The sequence below is a fragment of the Anolis carolinensis genome, chromosome 3, assembly GCF_035594765.1.
Source record: "Anolis carolinensis isolate JA03-04 chromosome 3, rAnoCar3.1.pri, whole genome shotgun sequence".
Classification (NCBI taxonomy): Eukaryota; Metazoa; Chordata; class Lepidosauria; order Squamata; family Dactyloidae; genus Anolis; species Anolis carolinensis.
The window spans coordinates 280202871-280220190 of NC_085843.1; the positions used below are offsets into that span (position 1 = coordinate 280202871).

The window sequence follows — 17320 nt, forward strand, 5'->3', positions numbered from 1 at the left end:
CCTTTGGCTGCCAACCAAGCAAGGCCCCATAGTTCTTGCTGTCAGCCATACAGGCGAGCCATGAGGCCTCCCTCGGCTAATGCCAGCTGAAGGAGACCTTATAGCTCTCTGTCCGGCAGGCGTGTGGGTAGGTGAAGGCTCACTCAACTATATGCCTGCAGGAGAAAGCTCAAAGGCAGTGGTTCTCAATCTGGGGTCCCCAGATGTTTTTGGCTTACAACTCCCAGAAATCCCAGCCAGTTTACCAGCTGTTAGGATTTCTGGGAATTGACGGCCAAAGACATCTGGGGACCCCAGGCTGAGAATCACCGCTCAAAAGCCTCCCTCAGCTGCCTTCCGCCACAATTCTCTCTTGATAGGTGAATGGTCAGGTGAAGTTTGGACCGCCCACCTCTCCCCTTAGAGCTAGGGAGGGTTGCCCTTAGCTTAGAGGGGGGAGTCGATCAGGTGGGTGAACTCAACTGCAGGTTCAGCTTTTATGTGAGAAAAGCAAAAAATTCATTTTGGCACCCTAAGAAGGGGTTTGTGACTATTATGCGATGAAAAACGGGTAATTATATTTCGGAACATTGTTGTTGGTTATAATTATTTCCATCTCTATTTGCAGGTATCCACACCCAATTGATAATTCTGGACTTTTCTCTTATATGACTTTCTCTTGGCTGACTCCCCTGGCACGAGTAGCTTACAAAAAAGGAGAGCTATTGATGGAAGATGTGTGGCCTTTGTCGGTTCAGGAGTCTTCAGAGGTTAACTGTAGAAGGTAGGGATATCTTAGAATATTTTCCACACAGAGCATCCATGGTGATGGCATCTCCCATAAAATATGTGATTCCATTAATGACTTCTGTAAGTCATTATGCCGGTGGACCATGCTTTTGCTACATTGTACAATCGTCGTATTCAGTTCAAGGCTCTAGAAATGGAATTATGCTTTATGCAAACTGGTTATTATTTTAAAATCAAATTTAATCTATCTGACTTGACAGCAAGGTTCTTAGATTGTGGTTTGTACTGTTTTCAGATTAGAAAGGTTGTGGCATCAAGAACTCCATGAATGTGGGCCAGCTGATGCCTCCCTTGGAAAAGTCATCTGGGGCTTCTGTCGCACTAGGCTCATCATTTCCATAGTCTGCTTGATGGTTACGCAACTTGCTGGCTTCAGTGGACCAGTAAGTACTATCCACCCTTTGTCTGAGGTGTGGGAGCTACCCCACAGCTAGTTCTAATGTGTTCCAGTTGCATTGCGAAATATTTTCTAAGCATTCTGGTTATTTAGAAATCTGTCTTTCAATTTGCAGTAAAGAAATAGGCTTTGCAGAAAAATGTGAGAATTTTAAGAATTTTCAACTGTTTTCTCTCTGTATTGGTGTTTTCTTGCTTGAACTAGGTGATTGGATGAGGGAAGGGGGATGAGAATTTCTGGGTGGAAAGCAGTTACCTGTCAGCAAATGAGATCTTGGTAGGTCTCTTTCTTTTGCTGCTCTCTGCAAGAACTAGAATGCAGTCCTGGTAGATCATTTAAAAAAATTTCTAGAAACCAGGGCTCAGAGGATTCTACAAAACTAGTATCTGACTTGTATGAAAAGACAGTCAGATTACGATCCTAGTGGCATGATTGGAAGACTATTGCTGCCACTACTACTTGGTAGTGAAGGCACAGAACAGAGTACTTGCCATTCACGTCATTTTCTTGTCACCTGTTTGTTGCACGTGCAGTGCAAGATTTACACTTTGACACGTTGACTAAATCTATTCTCTACAAATTTCCCTTGAGGAGTAGGCGCAGTGTTATTGCTTGTAGTTCTCACATTTCAGTGTGCTGTTAAGCGGGGATGGTTCAGTGCTTTGGTAAGTACAGCTGAGGTTAATGTTAAAAACAGTCTTGTCTTTTGTCTCTTTTTAAACAAACCTCCCCAATCCCACCCATTTCTTTAAATTGTGAAATTTTTCTTGCATTTCTTTATTGAAAAATATGTCCTTTTTGGCATTTTGTTTTGTTAATATCTTGTAGTGAATATTAAAACAATTCCAAAAGGTTTTTTTAAATGCACTTTTCACTGCCAAAGAGTATGAGGTTTTAACAGAACCAGCTTCCCCCAAGAAGAGCTTCTGTCATTGTTTCACTACAGGGATCTGTGGATGCTCTTACCTGTAGTAAAGAGTGGGCAGCAGAGTGATTTGCAGTGTCACCGTCTTAGTCTGCACAATTCCACCCACATCAGGTACAAACAGCAAGAAAGAAAGCAACAGAGTAGAATTCCATCTGTGTTGGACTTGGATGTGTCACCTATGTGCATCCTCCGATGTCCCGCAATCTGTGAATCAGAATAAAAAACTCTCTTAATTTTGCATCATTTGGAATCATTCTCTTCACTACATTCAAACTAGATTGCTATTTCCACATCAATGCTTAAAAAATAAATCCAAGCCCTCTTTTTGTGGGAGGTTGGTACCCTGGGGAAAGAATACTTGACTTGCCCTTTTGTGTTGCTAAATAAAATTCAAACAATTTTTACTTCTGGTCTTTAAATATGAAGCGCAGGAAATCTGTGATACATGTTTTTGGTAAACTCCTTGCACATCCAAATTTCCAATATTTTCTAAAAATGTTTTCTAAAATATCTTTCTGGCACTCTTTTCAAATTTATATTTGCCCTTCATCTATTTGAGACAGTCTACATTTTCCTAATCACCTGCAGAATTCACCTCACCCTCCCTAGATATGCTGTCTTATTGAGATGGCTTCAAAGCAATTCACATTCAGTTTGGAGCAAAGGATTATTTCTATTCTTGAATTGGATTATAATAGACATTCATGGTGGTAGCTCAGAAGTAGCTTTTCTTGTTGGAAGAGCAGTCAAGAGTTCCTATTGCAATGAAGTTCAATTTCCATACAGTCTTTGATGAGGTGGGCATTGTGGGGTGGGAAGTGGGGGCTTGGATGGGGGAGCCATGTGAGGTAAGCCTCCCACTCTTCCAGGTCTGCTCCAGTCACAGCTTGCTTTGTACTGGATGTGGTTTGGGGGACTCTTTCTCTGTAGTGGAACCAATGACAGAAGCTGTTCTTTAGAATTTCCAGGATAGCTGTATTCTGCGATCAGAATGAGACAGTCAAGCTGGGCAGAATCCAACGCCAAGATGAAAGGTAAGGTGACATTTATTCAATGGGAATGCTTAAGAGCCAGGCGGTTAAGGACAACTATTACCATAATAATCGCTGGAGTATGTTTCCATGCCTCTGCTAAGTTTTGGTAACTATCATTTTTATAAAATATCATATGCAGACGTTCTATTCTTAGCTTTAATCAAACCGTGTCTTAAGATTGCAAATGCTCTCTCTTTCTCTCTCTAAATATTTCTAAAACTATTCTTCAAGTCTGGTTTTCCAAAGCAAAGTGAACAACACCTGTGGTTTCTCACTGGCATTGCTAATTCTCTGGAACAAAAAAGTCATTCTGAATCTTTAGGAAAGAATACCTTGTGCTGGTATTGCACACATTCCTGCGGAGTGTTTTCCTCCTGAGCTTTGATGTACGAAGAAAGATTGACAGCACTTGTCAGCATGTTGTGGGTTATGGATTGTGACAGGAGGGTTACTGACCCTTCCAATGACTCAGTTGCCTTTGTTGGATCGAGTGCTAGAAAAGAAGTCAAAACATCTTCTCGCTAAGTTAACAGTAAACCCTCTGCTTAGCCAGTTATGCCTCAACTACCAAGAATGTAAAACAAATCCAATGAAGAAGAAACTGGCATAGCATAGCCTTGGAACCTGAGTTATACAATTTGTTGATCAGGAATTTGTGTAGTAGTCTTTTTTTATTTTAATGGTCACTTTGAGAACATGATGGACTGTTGGCTCTTAACATGTGCAATGTGAAAACTCATACAAAAAAATGCTATACAACTGAGTTCTTAATGGTTGCATTCAGAGTTCACCATCTCAGGATTTACATATTCATTCTGTCTTCATTTAAAAAAAATCTATCACTCGAGGCTGGGCTTTAGCAGCTATTACCTTTGCTTGAAGCCGTGTGCTTTTGTTTTCCATCCATTCTTGTGTTACACAGAACTCTGATATGAAAGCTTGCTTTAGTCAAGGGGACTTCCTGCGGACTCCGAAAGCCTTTTCAAATGGCTTCTTTTTGGTTTCATTATTTTTTAAGTGGGCAAAGGTACTTCCCAGCTCTGATTAAAGAACTTTAGGTTCCAAAATTATAGGCCTCATTGTTGGAGAAGCCCAGCTGGAGTACCTCACTTAGTAAAGCTCTGTTTAGCCAAATTGAGAACTCACACCGTCTTCAAAGTCTTCCTGGGAGACCAGTCATACAAATTTTATTCTTTTTTGGATGCTGTAAACAAATATTGGTCCTGCTTTTTTCCTGTATCATTTAATTTTTGTGTGTATGTGAAGTTGAACTTGATTATGTGTTGGACGCCAGACTGTATGTTAGATTCAGGCCTTGTATAACTTTTCCTTGTGCATGTAGATTGTATGTTTTCCGCAACACCTTTCTTTTTTTTGTATAGTGTTTTTGAGATGTTACTCATTTTAAAATGGTGATACTTTCTTAAAAATAAAAATATACTGCTTCCAATTTATTAGTGCTTAATATTGCTGATGAACATGAGTTATTGTCATCCATTCAGACAACACACATGATGGGATATATGGGTTTGGGGCTGTTTTTCTCTTTCTGCAGGTGGTGTTTGAAATATGATTCCTGAGGTAACATTGTTTTTGTCTTTCAAGGATAGGGAGGGGGGAGGCCAGGGAGGGGGATGGCCAAGGGCTGCCTTTTTGTAATTTTATCAGTGGTATCAATCACCTTTCCCCTTTTTTCTGCTTGTGCTTTTCTTTACTATTAAACTGCTGATGTTTATTTTCAGGAATGTTTTGCAAAATGTCCTTCTCACACTCTTCCCCAGTTCAACTGTAGGTACACTTGTTCCTTTTTATCAAATAAGCACGTTTGAAACAAAGAATAAAAAGGTCTTAATGTCATGTAAAGGAATATACCTTTTAATACGTACATTTCAGTTTTTGCATAAGTACAAGATTATTGTAAAGCATATGTTGATGATGGATTGCTTCATCTAACTGTTAAGGACTATGTTAAGTTAGATGATGTGAAGGAGCATTAGTTTGAGATTCAAAATTGGAAAGTTCAAAATTATTCTCCCCACTTGCCAATTTGATTTATTGCTTGATTTCAGCAGGGTGTTCTCTAACAGTCACAATTCCTGCTTATCTAAAGACTTCCAATTAGTGATGCAAATTTCTTACGGGAAATGAAGTAGCTCCTTATTTCTAACTTAACATAAAGTGATTGAATGGTTCCTATGGCATGTTGAGATGTTTATGCAGGTTTGCATTCCTTCCTCTAGGCATTTGTTGTGAAACATCTCCTTGAATACACACAGCAAATGGAACCCAATCTTCAGTATGGCCTGTTGTTAGTTTGTGGCATCTTAATGATGGAAATAGTGCGTTCCTGGTCCTTGGCTTTAACCTGGGCTCTGAATTACCGCACTGGGGTCAGGCTACGAGGAGCTGTCCTTACCATGGCATTTAAGAAAATACTGAAGCTGAAAAATATCAAGGACAAGTCTATGGGAGAGGTAAGTTGAAACTGAATGCTTGTTTTCACTTACGCTAAAATATCTTAGAAGCGCAGTGGTCGTTTCCATGTGTTAAGACAAACCTTATTGTCTGCAGTTAGATAAGAACCTTATCCAGAGTTTCCCACTAAGTTGTTTGTAGGATTCTCTATGGTTTTTGTCTACTGAAGCTATTTCTAATAAGTGAATGAATCCAGAGAGTGCTCACCAATGCTTCCTTTTCATCCTGGAAAGAAGTGAGGAGTGGAGTGCCACAGGGTTCCGTTCTGGGCCCGGTTCTGTTCAACATCTTTATTAATGACTTAGATGAAGGGTTAAAAAGGCACGATCATCAAGTTTGCAGATGGGACCAAATTGGGAGGGATAGCCAATACTCCAGAAGATAGGAGCAGAATTCAAAACGATTGGAGAGATGGGCCAAAACCAACAAAATGAAGTTCAACAGGACAAATGCACTTAGGCAGAAAAAATGAAATGCAAAGATACAGAATGGGGGACGCCTGGCTCAATAGCAGTGCGTGTGAAAAAGATCTTGGAGTCCTCGTGGACAACAAGTTAAACATGAGACAACAATGTGATGCGGTGGCAAAAAAAGCTAATGGGATTTTGGCCTGCATAAATAGTAGTCTAGTGTCTAGATCCAGGGAAGTCATGCTACCCCTCTATTCTGCCTTGGTCAGACCATACCTGGAATACTGTGTCCAATTCTGGGTACCACAATTGAAGGAAGATGTTGACAAGCAGGAATATGTCCAGAGGAGGGGCGACTCAAATGATCAAGGGTCTGGAGAACAAGTCCTATGAGGAGCGGCTGGAATAGCTTGCCAAGTTTCGCCTTCAGAAGAGAAGGCTGAGAGGAGACATGATGATGGCCATGTATAAATATGAAGGGAAATCATAGGGAGGAGGGAGCAAGCTTGTTTTCTGCTGCCCTGGGGATTAGGACGCGGAACAATGGCTTCAAACTACAGGAAAGGAGATTCCATCTGAACATTAGGAAGAACAGCTGAAGAGCTGTTCAGCAGTGGAACTCTCTGCTCCGGAGTGTGGTGGAAGCTCCTTCTTTGGTGGCTTTTAAACAGAGGCTGGATGGCCATCTTTCGGAGGTGCTTTGGATGCAATTTCCCTGCTTCTTGGCAGAATGAGATTGGTCTAGATGACTCGCCAGGTCTCTTCCATTCTATGATTCTAAGATTCTAAGATACGTTATGTAGTTATCATTAGGAGAACTGGAGTGATGGTGCTCTGTGGTTTCAATGATCAGGAAGCAGACTCTGCTTTTGTCATTATGGTCTTATACATTCCTTTTAATTGGTTCCCATTGGCTGACATCAAGTGGTGAAGCGCAAGTGTGGGTTGCTAAATATTCATTAATCATTTGGAATTCATTTTTTTACTCTTTTTTTATTGGTTGATTATCAGGTGAATAATTTCATTTTGGAAGTTTATGTGCAAAACAGTAGGCCATAAATCCAGATGCTGTTCCACTGCTGTATCCTTGATGACTGTTCACTTGCCTTGTATGTGTTTCAGCTGATCAATGTCTGTTCCAATGATGGGCAGAGGATGTTTGAAGCTGCAGCTGTGGGCAGCTTGCTGGCCGGAGGTCCCATCGTTGCCATCCTTGGCATGGTATACAATGTTATTATTCTGGGACCAACAGGCTTCCTGGGATCAGCCGTCTTCATTCTCTTCTACCCAGCAATGGTGAGTAGGTCGTTGGAAATGCTCACCATTTTTCTTTCGGATAGTGAAAGTGTTCTGTAAAGAGTTCAAGTGGAATAAGTTGAGACTTTACACAGGCCTGTAACGAAAAAAGTTTTCAATATTGTCTCTGTTTTTAACTTATTTTGGGGTGCTGACTTTGAAAAGCACAATAAATATATATCACACACAGTTCTTTCACAATTTTATTTTTTAAACTATTTAATTCTTACGTAGTTTTGATTAGGTTCAGCTACTGATGTTCCAATGCCATTTCTTTTAGTACTTTTTTTGGGGGGGGGGGGAGGGGTTGTGTATTTTGTGTTTCATATCAGCAAATTGAAATGTAGTGTTCTTCCATACTGTTTTCTTCTTACTCAAAGAAATCTTACTCAGTTACTTATTACAAAATAGTAAAATTATAGAAAATTTTGTAAAGAACTGCACATGATGGAACAAAGCTGAAGCCATTTTTGGATTTAAAATGCCAAATTCCTATTCTTCAAAAAAAATTATGACTCAATTCTGCAGGCCTGTGTTCAGAAAGTGGGCACATCCTCTGTAATGCAGGAACAGAAATTAGTTTCAAATTGCTCATGCTTAAGAATATTACTTGTTGGCTTAGTCACATTTTTTTCTCCTATTAATTTTCTGGCTGTTGCTGCTCATTACTTTTTTTGTGTATGTAATAAAACAAAATGTAGAAAAGTGAAGTATGGGTGTGTGTATGAGGACAAAATGTAAATAAAGGAAACATCCGATTTGCTTTTGCAATTTCAATTTTACAAGTCTTCTGGAATAATGCTATTTATATATCACACACATACATACATACTTGCAAATGCTTCCCATTTTAATACCATTTGATATTATTATTATTCTGATTGTAACTGCTTTAATTGATTGCCTAGTCCTAAAGGCATAATTTGCAAGAAATGTTGTATGCATGTGATGGTAATTAAAAGATAACCAAATAGCAGGCATTACATAGTACCGGTAGCATCTGAGTTTGTGTGCAGCAATAACTGGCATGAATAGTGTGATCATTTTACTGTTCTGGCAGTGAATGTCCAGGGTCTTGTTGCACTAGCAGAAGCCGCTTTGTCCCCATAATGACCCTGCATTACTCTGCAGGCTGCCTTTTCACTTAGTTGGATCTTAACCTTTATACTTGACTGCTGATTTAAAAATAGACCTGGTACTATTCCTCAGTCATTCCTAGTGATCAGGTGACTTAGCAATCCGTGGACTCATGCCAATTTGCTACTGTTGTTACTGGTAAATGGAATGGGTCTTCAAATTAAGTATTTTCACACACAAATGAAACAATCATTTCTGTGCTTTGCTCCCTTCATTCCTGTAGTAGCCTTTGGGCCAAGGGTAATTTAAGGTGTGAAGGGCATAGCAAATGAGTGATGGGGTGACCGGTTTAGCATTACAGTCCTAACTTAGGCTCTGCCTCTGTGGAATTCAGGTTTTCTTTTTTGTTAAAAGGACAGGAAAATGCTTCTTTCTGAGGAACAACATGGCACACAGTCTTAGAATCTCATGCCTGCAGTGAGGAACAATCCTCAGCCAGGCATTCTGTGCTCAATAACTTGATCTAGTGCTTAATAGATTGCAATGCTGCTGCAATCAACTTCACAGTGCCCACAACATTTCATTTAAAAAAACCCATCAGCTCACTAAAGGAAGGAATAATAACACTGGAGTAAATGTCAGGCAGAGTGGTTTTCACATGCAGCTCTAACTCTGCATGCCCTCACCCCCCTGCAGATGGCTATAATAAGACTGGCTTATTTTGGAAGGCTGGTGTAAAATGCTTTTAGCAATAGCTTTGCTTTTGACCATATAAGTATAATGTTATTTAATTTTTCTGCATGCATTGTCTAGATCAGTGGTTTCCAATCTTTTTTTTTTTTTTGACCAGGGACCGCTTGACCAGGGACTACTCTCCAACATGAGTACCAAAATGATTATGAATCAGTTTTTGGTCAGCTTTAGATTCTGTTTGGTTATTGGGGGGGGGGGGTGCTGATTTAGAAAATTGCATTGGATAGGCCACATCAACTCTAGTTTCTGATACAGGACATATGCCATCCATTAGTATTTATCTGCTCACACACAGAAAACCATATTTAATAATCAAGAGCTGGTGTGGTCTATCCAATGCAATTTTCTGATTCAGCACCCCAAATAACCCTGGGAACAGGCCTAAAAAGGAATATATCAAGGTGCCCTTGCTTCCAGGTGCCGCATGGAATGGCTCCACTCAGAAGGAGGGAGGAGGTAGAGGAGAAGCAGCAGTCAGGAGGCTTGTTGTCACACCTTTCATGGGTAGTCAGCCTCTCCTCTCCTGACATCCCTGTTGCCTTGGCACTATAAGAGGGTTTCGCGAGACCAGTTGCTCTAGTTGCAACGGTGTAGTAATGGTGAGGCCATGGACCATATTTTAGTTCTTGAGGACCACGGGTTGGGAACCACTGGTCTAGATCATGTTTTTATATTTTTACAAACCCAGTTAAAAATTGACTTAGAAAGATCATGAATTCCCATTTTTCCTGCAGTCTTTTGCTTTTGGGTCAACACACTACAGCCTTATCACAGTTGCGCTATAAACCTGGATTTCTGAATTGTTTTGCACCAGAGAAGATTGCCCCTCCCAAAAGGAATAAGACAGCAGACAGTTGGATGTCCAGTCATTATTTGCATGCATTGACTGAAAATACTGAAAGACAGAAGCAGGCTAGTTTCTCACAAAAACAATGGGCAAAATATTAACCCATTGATTGCAATAAAACTACACAAATATAACTCATGAAAACTTGTAGCCCTCTGAATATCAGATGGAAACTATGACTCGGGGAACTCTAGCTTTAGGAGCTAAATGGGAGGTCTCCATAGTAGCTTTCTTCAGTTCCCTTCAACTCTCTTCCTCTCAAAACGGGTGTTGATATGTATCCTCCTTTCTTTTCCTGGGGGAAATACCTTATCGAGAAGGGAAAAATAGCAGGTCACACAATTTCTATCCTACACATTAAATTATCTCTCACTGGCTTATTCTCTTTATTGGCTGAAAGTAGTCTGTACCAGTATTTATGATGCCTTTTTTTGTTTCAGATGTTTGCGTCTCGCTTCACAGCTTATTTCAGAAGAAAGTGTGTAGCTGTCACTGATGAGCGTGTCCAGAAAATGAATGAAGTTCTCAACTACATTAAATTCATTAAAATGTATGCTTGGGTCAAAGCCTTCTCCCAGAATGTTCAGAGTGAGTGCCAGTTTTCTTTCCCATTGCCCATTGTAGATACTTTCCTGTTAATTCTTCATATAATATATGGAACTGAAAATAACATATATTCAACATTCTTTTTTAAAGCAACCTAAATACAAAATGATAAATTAAGTCACTGTTTAAAATTATAGTGTACTTGTGTCCTAAGGTAAAGGAGGCTATGAACTTTTGTGACTTGTCTTAAGATGACTCAGTGCAATGGTAGTGATTTAAAACTATAAAGTGAAATCTTATTTTTTGCTCTGTATATAGTCAATGACAGCTTAAGTACTTTCATTTTTAATGTAAGTTGTGGGTTTTGTGTTTATTTGTAATACTATAAATTCTGATGGAACAACTGGAGAATTCCTTGAATGTGCTGCTATAAGAGCTTAACGTGTGCTCTGTATTTCCAGAAATTAGAGAAGAAGAACGCAAAATCTTGGAACGTGCAGGCTACTTCCAGAGCATCACAGTGGGAGTGGCACCCATAGTGGTGGTTATTGCCAGCGTAGTGACCTTTTCTGTCCATATGATCCTTGGCTATGACCTCACTGCAGCCCAGGTAACTTTGCATAGAGATAGGCGGTATTAATCTCAGATGTGGGAAAGGAAACTGTTGTCGAGAGATCTTTGCCTTTTTCCAAAGTGGTCTGATACCTACTTGTACATCCTTTCCTTCTGCTGTGAGAAGAGTTTTGGAGAAGGTCTCTACGTTAATGACGGGCAAGAACATTCCAGAATAGATTTCAAAGCTTGCAATTAAATTATATATAACCTGAGTGCCATCATAAACAGTGGCAAATACTTCTCAGGTTTCGAGGAAATTTGTTTTCCTGACTTTGGGAATTTATTTATTTATGTATTTATTTACAGTATTTATATTCTACCCTTCTCACTCCAAAGGGGACTCAGGGCGTGTCACAGAACACGCATATACGGCAAACATTCAATTCTGTTATACATAGACAGGACAGACAACAGTACAGATAGAGGTATATAGGCATTTTCCATCTTTGGATTCCTGGAGGTTGTGCTTGATCACCAACACTGGGGAGTACTGTCACTCCATCCTCCATGTCAAAGAGCTCTGTTAACTTCCTCCTTTTTGTGATCGCCAGCATTATTCTGTTATTTTCCTTATGGTGCCATTAAAATACCTCCCCACTTAAGCGGTACCTATTTATCTACTCATGGCTGTTTTCGATTTGCTAGGTGGGCAGTGAGCTGGGCTGAAGGTTGGGCCCTCTCCGGGCTTCAAATTGCCAACCTATCGATTGGCAAGATGTATTTCAGCTGGTAATTAACCTGCTGTGCTAAAGCCCAGCCCTGTAGAAGCCTGATCCTTGTAATTTTCATTCTTTAAGCTGCATCCAGATCATAATTTCAAAATAAAGGGTACATATGGAGCACCCAGTGGTACAGCATGTTAAACTGCTGAGCTGCTGAACTTGCTGATCAAAAGATCGGCGGTTCAAATTCGGGAGTGGACTGAGCACCTGCTGTTAGCCCCAGCTTCTGCCAACCTAGCAGTTCGAAAACATGCAAATGTGACTAGATCAATAGGTACCGCTCCGGCAGGAAGATAATGGTGCTCCATGCAGTCATGCCAGTTACATGACCTTGGAGGTGTCTATGGACAACGCCGGCTCTTTGGCTTAGAAATGGAGATGAGCACCAACCCCCAGAGTCGGACACGACTAGGCTTAATGTCAAGGGAAAACCTTTACCGTTACTTCTTTCTGCGTGAGATAAGCCATTGCTGCAGTGATATTGTTTGAAGGCATACAGAATTATGACTTATATTTTGTTTGCCAAAAATCTTATTCAGTAATGTGTGCAGTCTCCAGTTTTCAGTCCCTGCTGCTGTTTGATGGAAAGAAAATTTGCTGACAATAGAAAAACACTGCTGCATGTGTTCTGAAAACCTTAACGCTCTATTTAAAACTGACCCAAAATTATTTTAAGGATGGAATGAGTGTAATTACGATCTCTCTCTTCTATTTTTCCATTGACCAGCAAAATCGTAAAGTACCTTGGTATTTGCTCCAGATACAGCTAGAAATTAGTTAGGACCCAGAAACAATCTGCCTTCCTCCCACTCCCCATTTTAGAATATTTTGGACCAAAAATGATCTCGCTTTTCTGTTCTTGCTGCTTCACATCCTCAGGATGTCTCCAGGAGAAATTGTTGTTTTTTTTTTAACTTAAAGGCCCTGATTAGTTCTTAATTCAAGGATACATTTGATGCTGATATAGATGTTGCAGTCAAAGGTATTTCATTGTGTTTCAGGCTTTTACAGTGGTTACTGTGTTCAATTCAATGACCTTTGCTCTGAAAGTTACTCCTTTTTCCGTGAAGTCTCTTTCTGAAGCATCTGTTGCAATTGATAGATTTAAGGTGAGTAGTCATCTTACTGTGGCTTATTCTTTCCGGTGGGAGCCTTTGAATGTGGGGATAGTTCTTGAGATAGTGATATGCTAAGCCTCTTACTACTTTCTTAGCTCATTTCGTAGCAAGGCCAGTCAAGTCTATACCTGATCCTTGGAACTTTAAAAGCTTAGCAATTTGAGTATGATATTGGGTCAGCCACTAAAACATTAACTTCTTGTTCAATAGAATTGACTCCCTGTATTTCAGAGTTATTATAATATAAACCTTTAGAGTTTGAAAATAGGACAGTATATGCAACTGATGCCAGACTGAAACAGACAGGTGACCCTGCAAGAGTTTGAGGAGCAAAATCCTTCCAGTTTTCAAATAAGATGCATTGACTTCCCTGCTCCAGGGTCCCTGGTAATTGTAGAGAATTCTGTGTAATTTCTGAAGTGTGTGGTCCATTGACCAGTCTGCTTAGCCAAGTCATTTTCCCATGTAAGTTGAGAAAGGTTTTCAGATCACAAACAGGAAAATAGCTGAATACTGCACATTCCCTTTCCATTTTTCCTTTAGGCTTGCAGATATTTGTGTCCTATTTCTTACGGTTCCTAGACTAGCCAATGCCCAGCCTTTTCCCCCCTGGGAAAATACTTTATTAACAGAATAACCTAGCCAGGATTATCTGAAGGTGAAAGGAAATTGATCTGTTCTTTCAGAAATAAACAGAGTTAGATTTTTAAACTTGTGCCATTTGAACATGCAGGAATTATGCAGACAAATAATTTAATCATGCCATTTCAGTTACTTCTAAAATAAAGTATTTAATAGACATGGGGAGCCATTTTTAAATGTACAGTATGTTAAAAGAAAAACATAGGTGACAGTAAAAGGAAAACTGATAATTCTGAGAGACCCTATGATGTAGGAATTTGTAGCCGGTTCCTTTGGGAAGGAATTCCTATAATTATTTCTGTGTTGGGAGTCAGTCAGGGAAGGAGTTTCTTTCTTGGAAATACTGTTTTAACTAAGTAGCAACTATTTTATCTTTTTTTGTGAACTGTTTGACAGGCATTGCAGTATTTTCTGAAAATGTTTCTGAATAGATGGATGTGGTGGAAAACATGATATGGAGCCTCTATATTTTAAACAGTGCTCTCCTGACTCCAGGCTTGCTGATGAGAAATTGTTAGATCCCTAGGGAACAGAATTTAACTTTTTTTTCAACAATGACTTGCTAAGGTATTATTCTATCTCTTTAAGCCTTGCAGTGTTTCTAATGAGCAATTTCCCCCCTGCTTCCTCCCTTTGCCTAATATGACTTCTAAACTTTGAAATACAAAAAAAAAAAAGTGAGGTAAAAAGCACTAGCAATAAGCATATCTTATGTCCAAGCCTGTGTCCACAGTATGGTAGCTCTGCAGAAGTCTCTCTGTCTGAGAACCACCACATCCATGGATAACCAGGTTCTTTTCTGGACCTGGAGTTAGTTTTCACTAATGAGCTACGTTTTGCTCTTCAGCTTCCTCCCACTGTATAGCCTGAGTGTTTTGCTGCGTGAGTGTGCCGTAGGCTTGTGTCCCCCCCTCAGTCTTGACCTGGTGTCTCATCTTTGCACCTCTCTCACAACTCCTATCAGAGTTTGTTTCTAATGGAAGAGGTTCATATGGTAAAGAAAAAACCAGCCAATCCTCACGCAGCCATAGAGGTGAAAAATGCCACCTTGGCATGGGAATCCTCCCATGCTAGTGTCCAGAGCTCACCAAAGATGACCCCTAAAATGAAAAAAGACAAGATGACCAAGAGCAAGAAAGAGAATACGAAGCTAGAGCTGCATGAAGGACAGCAGGCGATGCTCGCTGAACAGAAGGGCCACCTCTTAGTGGACAGCGATGACCCCCCAAGTCCTGAAGAGGAGAAGAAGCACATCCAGCTGTCAAATGTCCGACTTCAGAGGACACTGTATAATGTTGACCTTGAAATTGAGAAGGTGAGGAGAGAAAACACTCTTTTGGTTCAGATGTGTCCTGGAAAAATAGAATATTATGTCTTGCCTTTAAGTTGCGTGGAATGACAGATGGTTCGAGTTGTCATTGCTTAATTCATTTATATCCCCTTGAAAGCATACAAATGTGAGTAGATCAATAGGTACCACTCCAGCAGGAAGGTAACGGTGCTCCATGCAGTCATGCCATTCACATGACCTTGGAGGTGTCTACGGATAACACCGGCTCTTTGGCTTAGAAATGGAGATGAACACCAATCCCCAGAGTCAGACATGACTTGATTTAATGTTAGAGGAAGATCTTTACATTTTATTGTCCCAAAATTAGGCTCAAAGGAGCACTGGGCAGCAGACTTATTTTCAGCACATTGGCACAATGAGATCTTTTTAATTTTGGAGAAGAGATGTAAAGAAGCATGTATTGATATGACTCCCAGGGACACGTGTGTTTTATGTAAAAATAAGTGATGTCTTAAAGTGCCTTTTTAACAGTGTAAGCCTTGCTTCTAGCACAATGGTTCTCAGCCTGTGAGTCTCCAGGTGTTTTGGCTTACAACTCCCAGAAATACCAGCCACTTTACCAGCTGTTAGGATTTCTGGGAGTTAAAGGCTAAAACATCTGGGGACCCACAGGTTGAGAACTACTGTTCTAGCACAATTCAAAATCTGATTTAGTTCAGTCACCTTTGCTTCCAAATTAAATATGCATAGGATTGTCCTGTTAGTCTAGTGCTGCTTTCCTTTTTAGAACCAGATAATGTGCAAGTCAAGTATAGATTATTATGACAACTGGTCACTGAGCCTAATGTGGCAGGGCACTAGTTCTAAACATGGGTAGTATGAATTTTCCCCACCTCTCTATTGTGCAATCTAATATTGTTCGATAGCTTTCTTTTCTAATTCATTGACACATTTCAGTTATTATTATACACTTACTCAGTATGAAATATGTATTTCTTGTGTGACAGTGTTTTTTTTCCATTATCTAATCTAGGGGAAACTTGTTGGCATTTGTGGCAGCGTGGGGAGTGGGAAAACGTCATTTATTTCAGCCATTTTAGGACAGGTGAGAGATATTAATTTGGCTCCTTTTCCCCCATTGTAACTTCTTTCTGATTCTGTTGCTTTTCTTCCGCAAGGCAAGCCGAAGCTCTTTGCTCCCATCCTCTCTGCCAGCAGCTACATCTTGTATCATGGGCCTTTAGCCCACATGATAAATAATTAATTTGACCTCAGATCATAAAGTGCAGTGAAGCAGGTCATACTTAAGATCTTAAAATGTCTTAAATTGATGTGGATATTGACTTTAAAAGAGTTCGGTTGGCTTTGCATGCCTGAAATCTGGTGAGGGAAGGAGGAAATTACACAGTTGAGTCGTGGATTCATTGTAAATTTCTGCTTTTTGTTCCAGATGACTCTGTTGGAAGGCAGCATTTCTGTTGACGGAACTTTTGCTTATGTGGCGCAACAAGCATGGATTCTCAATGCGACGCTTAGAGACAATATCCTATTTGGAAAGGAGTTTGAGGAAGAAAGGTTTGTAACCTCCAGTGTGCTGGTGTATTGCTAATATGCATTGGTACAGCTACTTGATATAACTTTTTATACTGCAGGTATACAAGGAGGAACAATTGCAGCACACATGTTTTTTTTGTTTTCTTTCTGGGACTGTCTGGAGGCTATATAATATTATATGAAGCAATAAAATATTGCAGCCTCTGTTCCCAGAGGGTTTGAAGATGCACCTTTCTGCCCATAAAAACTGGCCTGGGGAATCTGGAGAGGAAAAAGGACTGCAGAAAAGGCCTTCCTGTTTCTCCATGACTGCACTTTGCTCACCCCTCTTGGACAGCCACTGTATATTTATGGAGCAGTTTAAATTATGAATCATTATCTAGGTGTTCTGCCTCGGTTGGAAGGTTTCTTCCTTTGGTGTACATTTTCCTCTGATCTTAACTCAGGTTTAAAACCCTTTGTATGTAACAATAAACTATGATTAAACATTATCATAGTTATGAGGCCAGGCTGTGGCGCAGGCTGGTTAGCAGCCAGCTGCAACAAATCACTCTGACCAAGAGGTTATGAGTTCGAGGCCAACCCGTGCCTGCGTTTGTCTCTGTTTCTGCTCTATGTTATGTCATTGAATGTTTGCCTTATATGTGCAATGTGATCTGCCCTGAGTCCCCTTTGGGGTGAGAAAGGCAGAATATAAATACTGCAAATAAATAAATAAATAAATAAATTAACACAAGTTCTGGGAGGCCAGACAAAATCTCAGCCTCATACCTCTTCTTCCCATGTGACTGGCAGGAATTCTAAGCATTTAGATTCATTGACTTTG

The 17320-nt window shown here is 40.1% G+C and overlaps 1 protein-coding gene across 4 annotated transcripts in view; it reads left to right on the forward strand.

Annotated features, from left to right (window-relative positions):
- Nucleotides 1-17320, forward strand: part of abcc5 (ATP binding cassette subfamily C member 5) — a 78622-nt gene that overhangs the window by 24222 nt on the left and 37080 nt on the right. Inside the window, exons 4-13 of one of the 4 annotated variants that reach the window (XM_003224354.4) lie at nt 608-763; nt 1025-1172; nt 5389-5622; nt 7156-7329; nt 10447-10594; nt 11014-11162; nt 12891-12998; nt 14614-14964; nt 15974-16045; nt 16391-16515. In XM_003224354.4, the coding sequence (XP_003224402.2) occupies nt 608-763; nt 1025-1172; nt 5389-5622; nt 7156-7329; nt 10447-10594; nt 11014-11162; nt 12891-12998; nt 14614-14964; nt 15974-16045; nt 16391-16515 (1665 nt within the window). Of the gene's footprint in view, nt 1-607; nt 764-1024; nt 1173-2132; nt 5623-7155; nt 7330-10446; nt 10595-11013; nt 11163-12890; nt 12999-14496; nt 14965-15973; nt 16046-16390; nt 16516-17320 lie in introns of those variants that run through there. The other 3 variants (XM_062976867.1, XM_008116255.3, XM_062976868.1) reach the window with 3 other exon arrangements.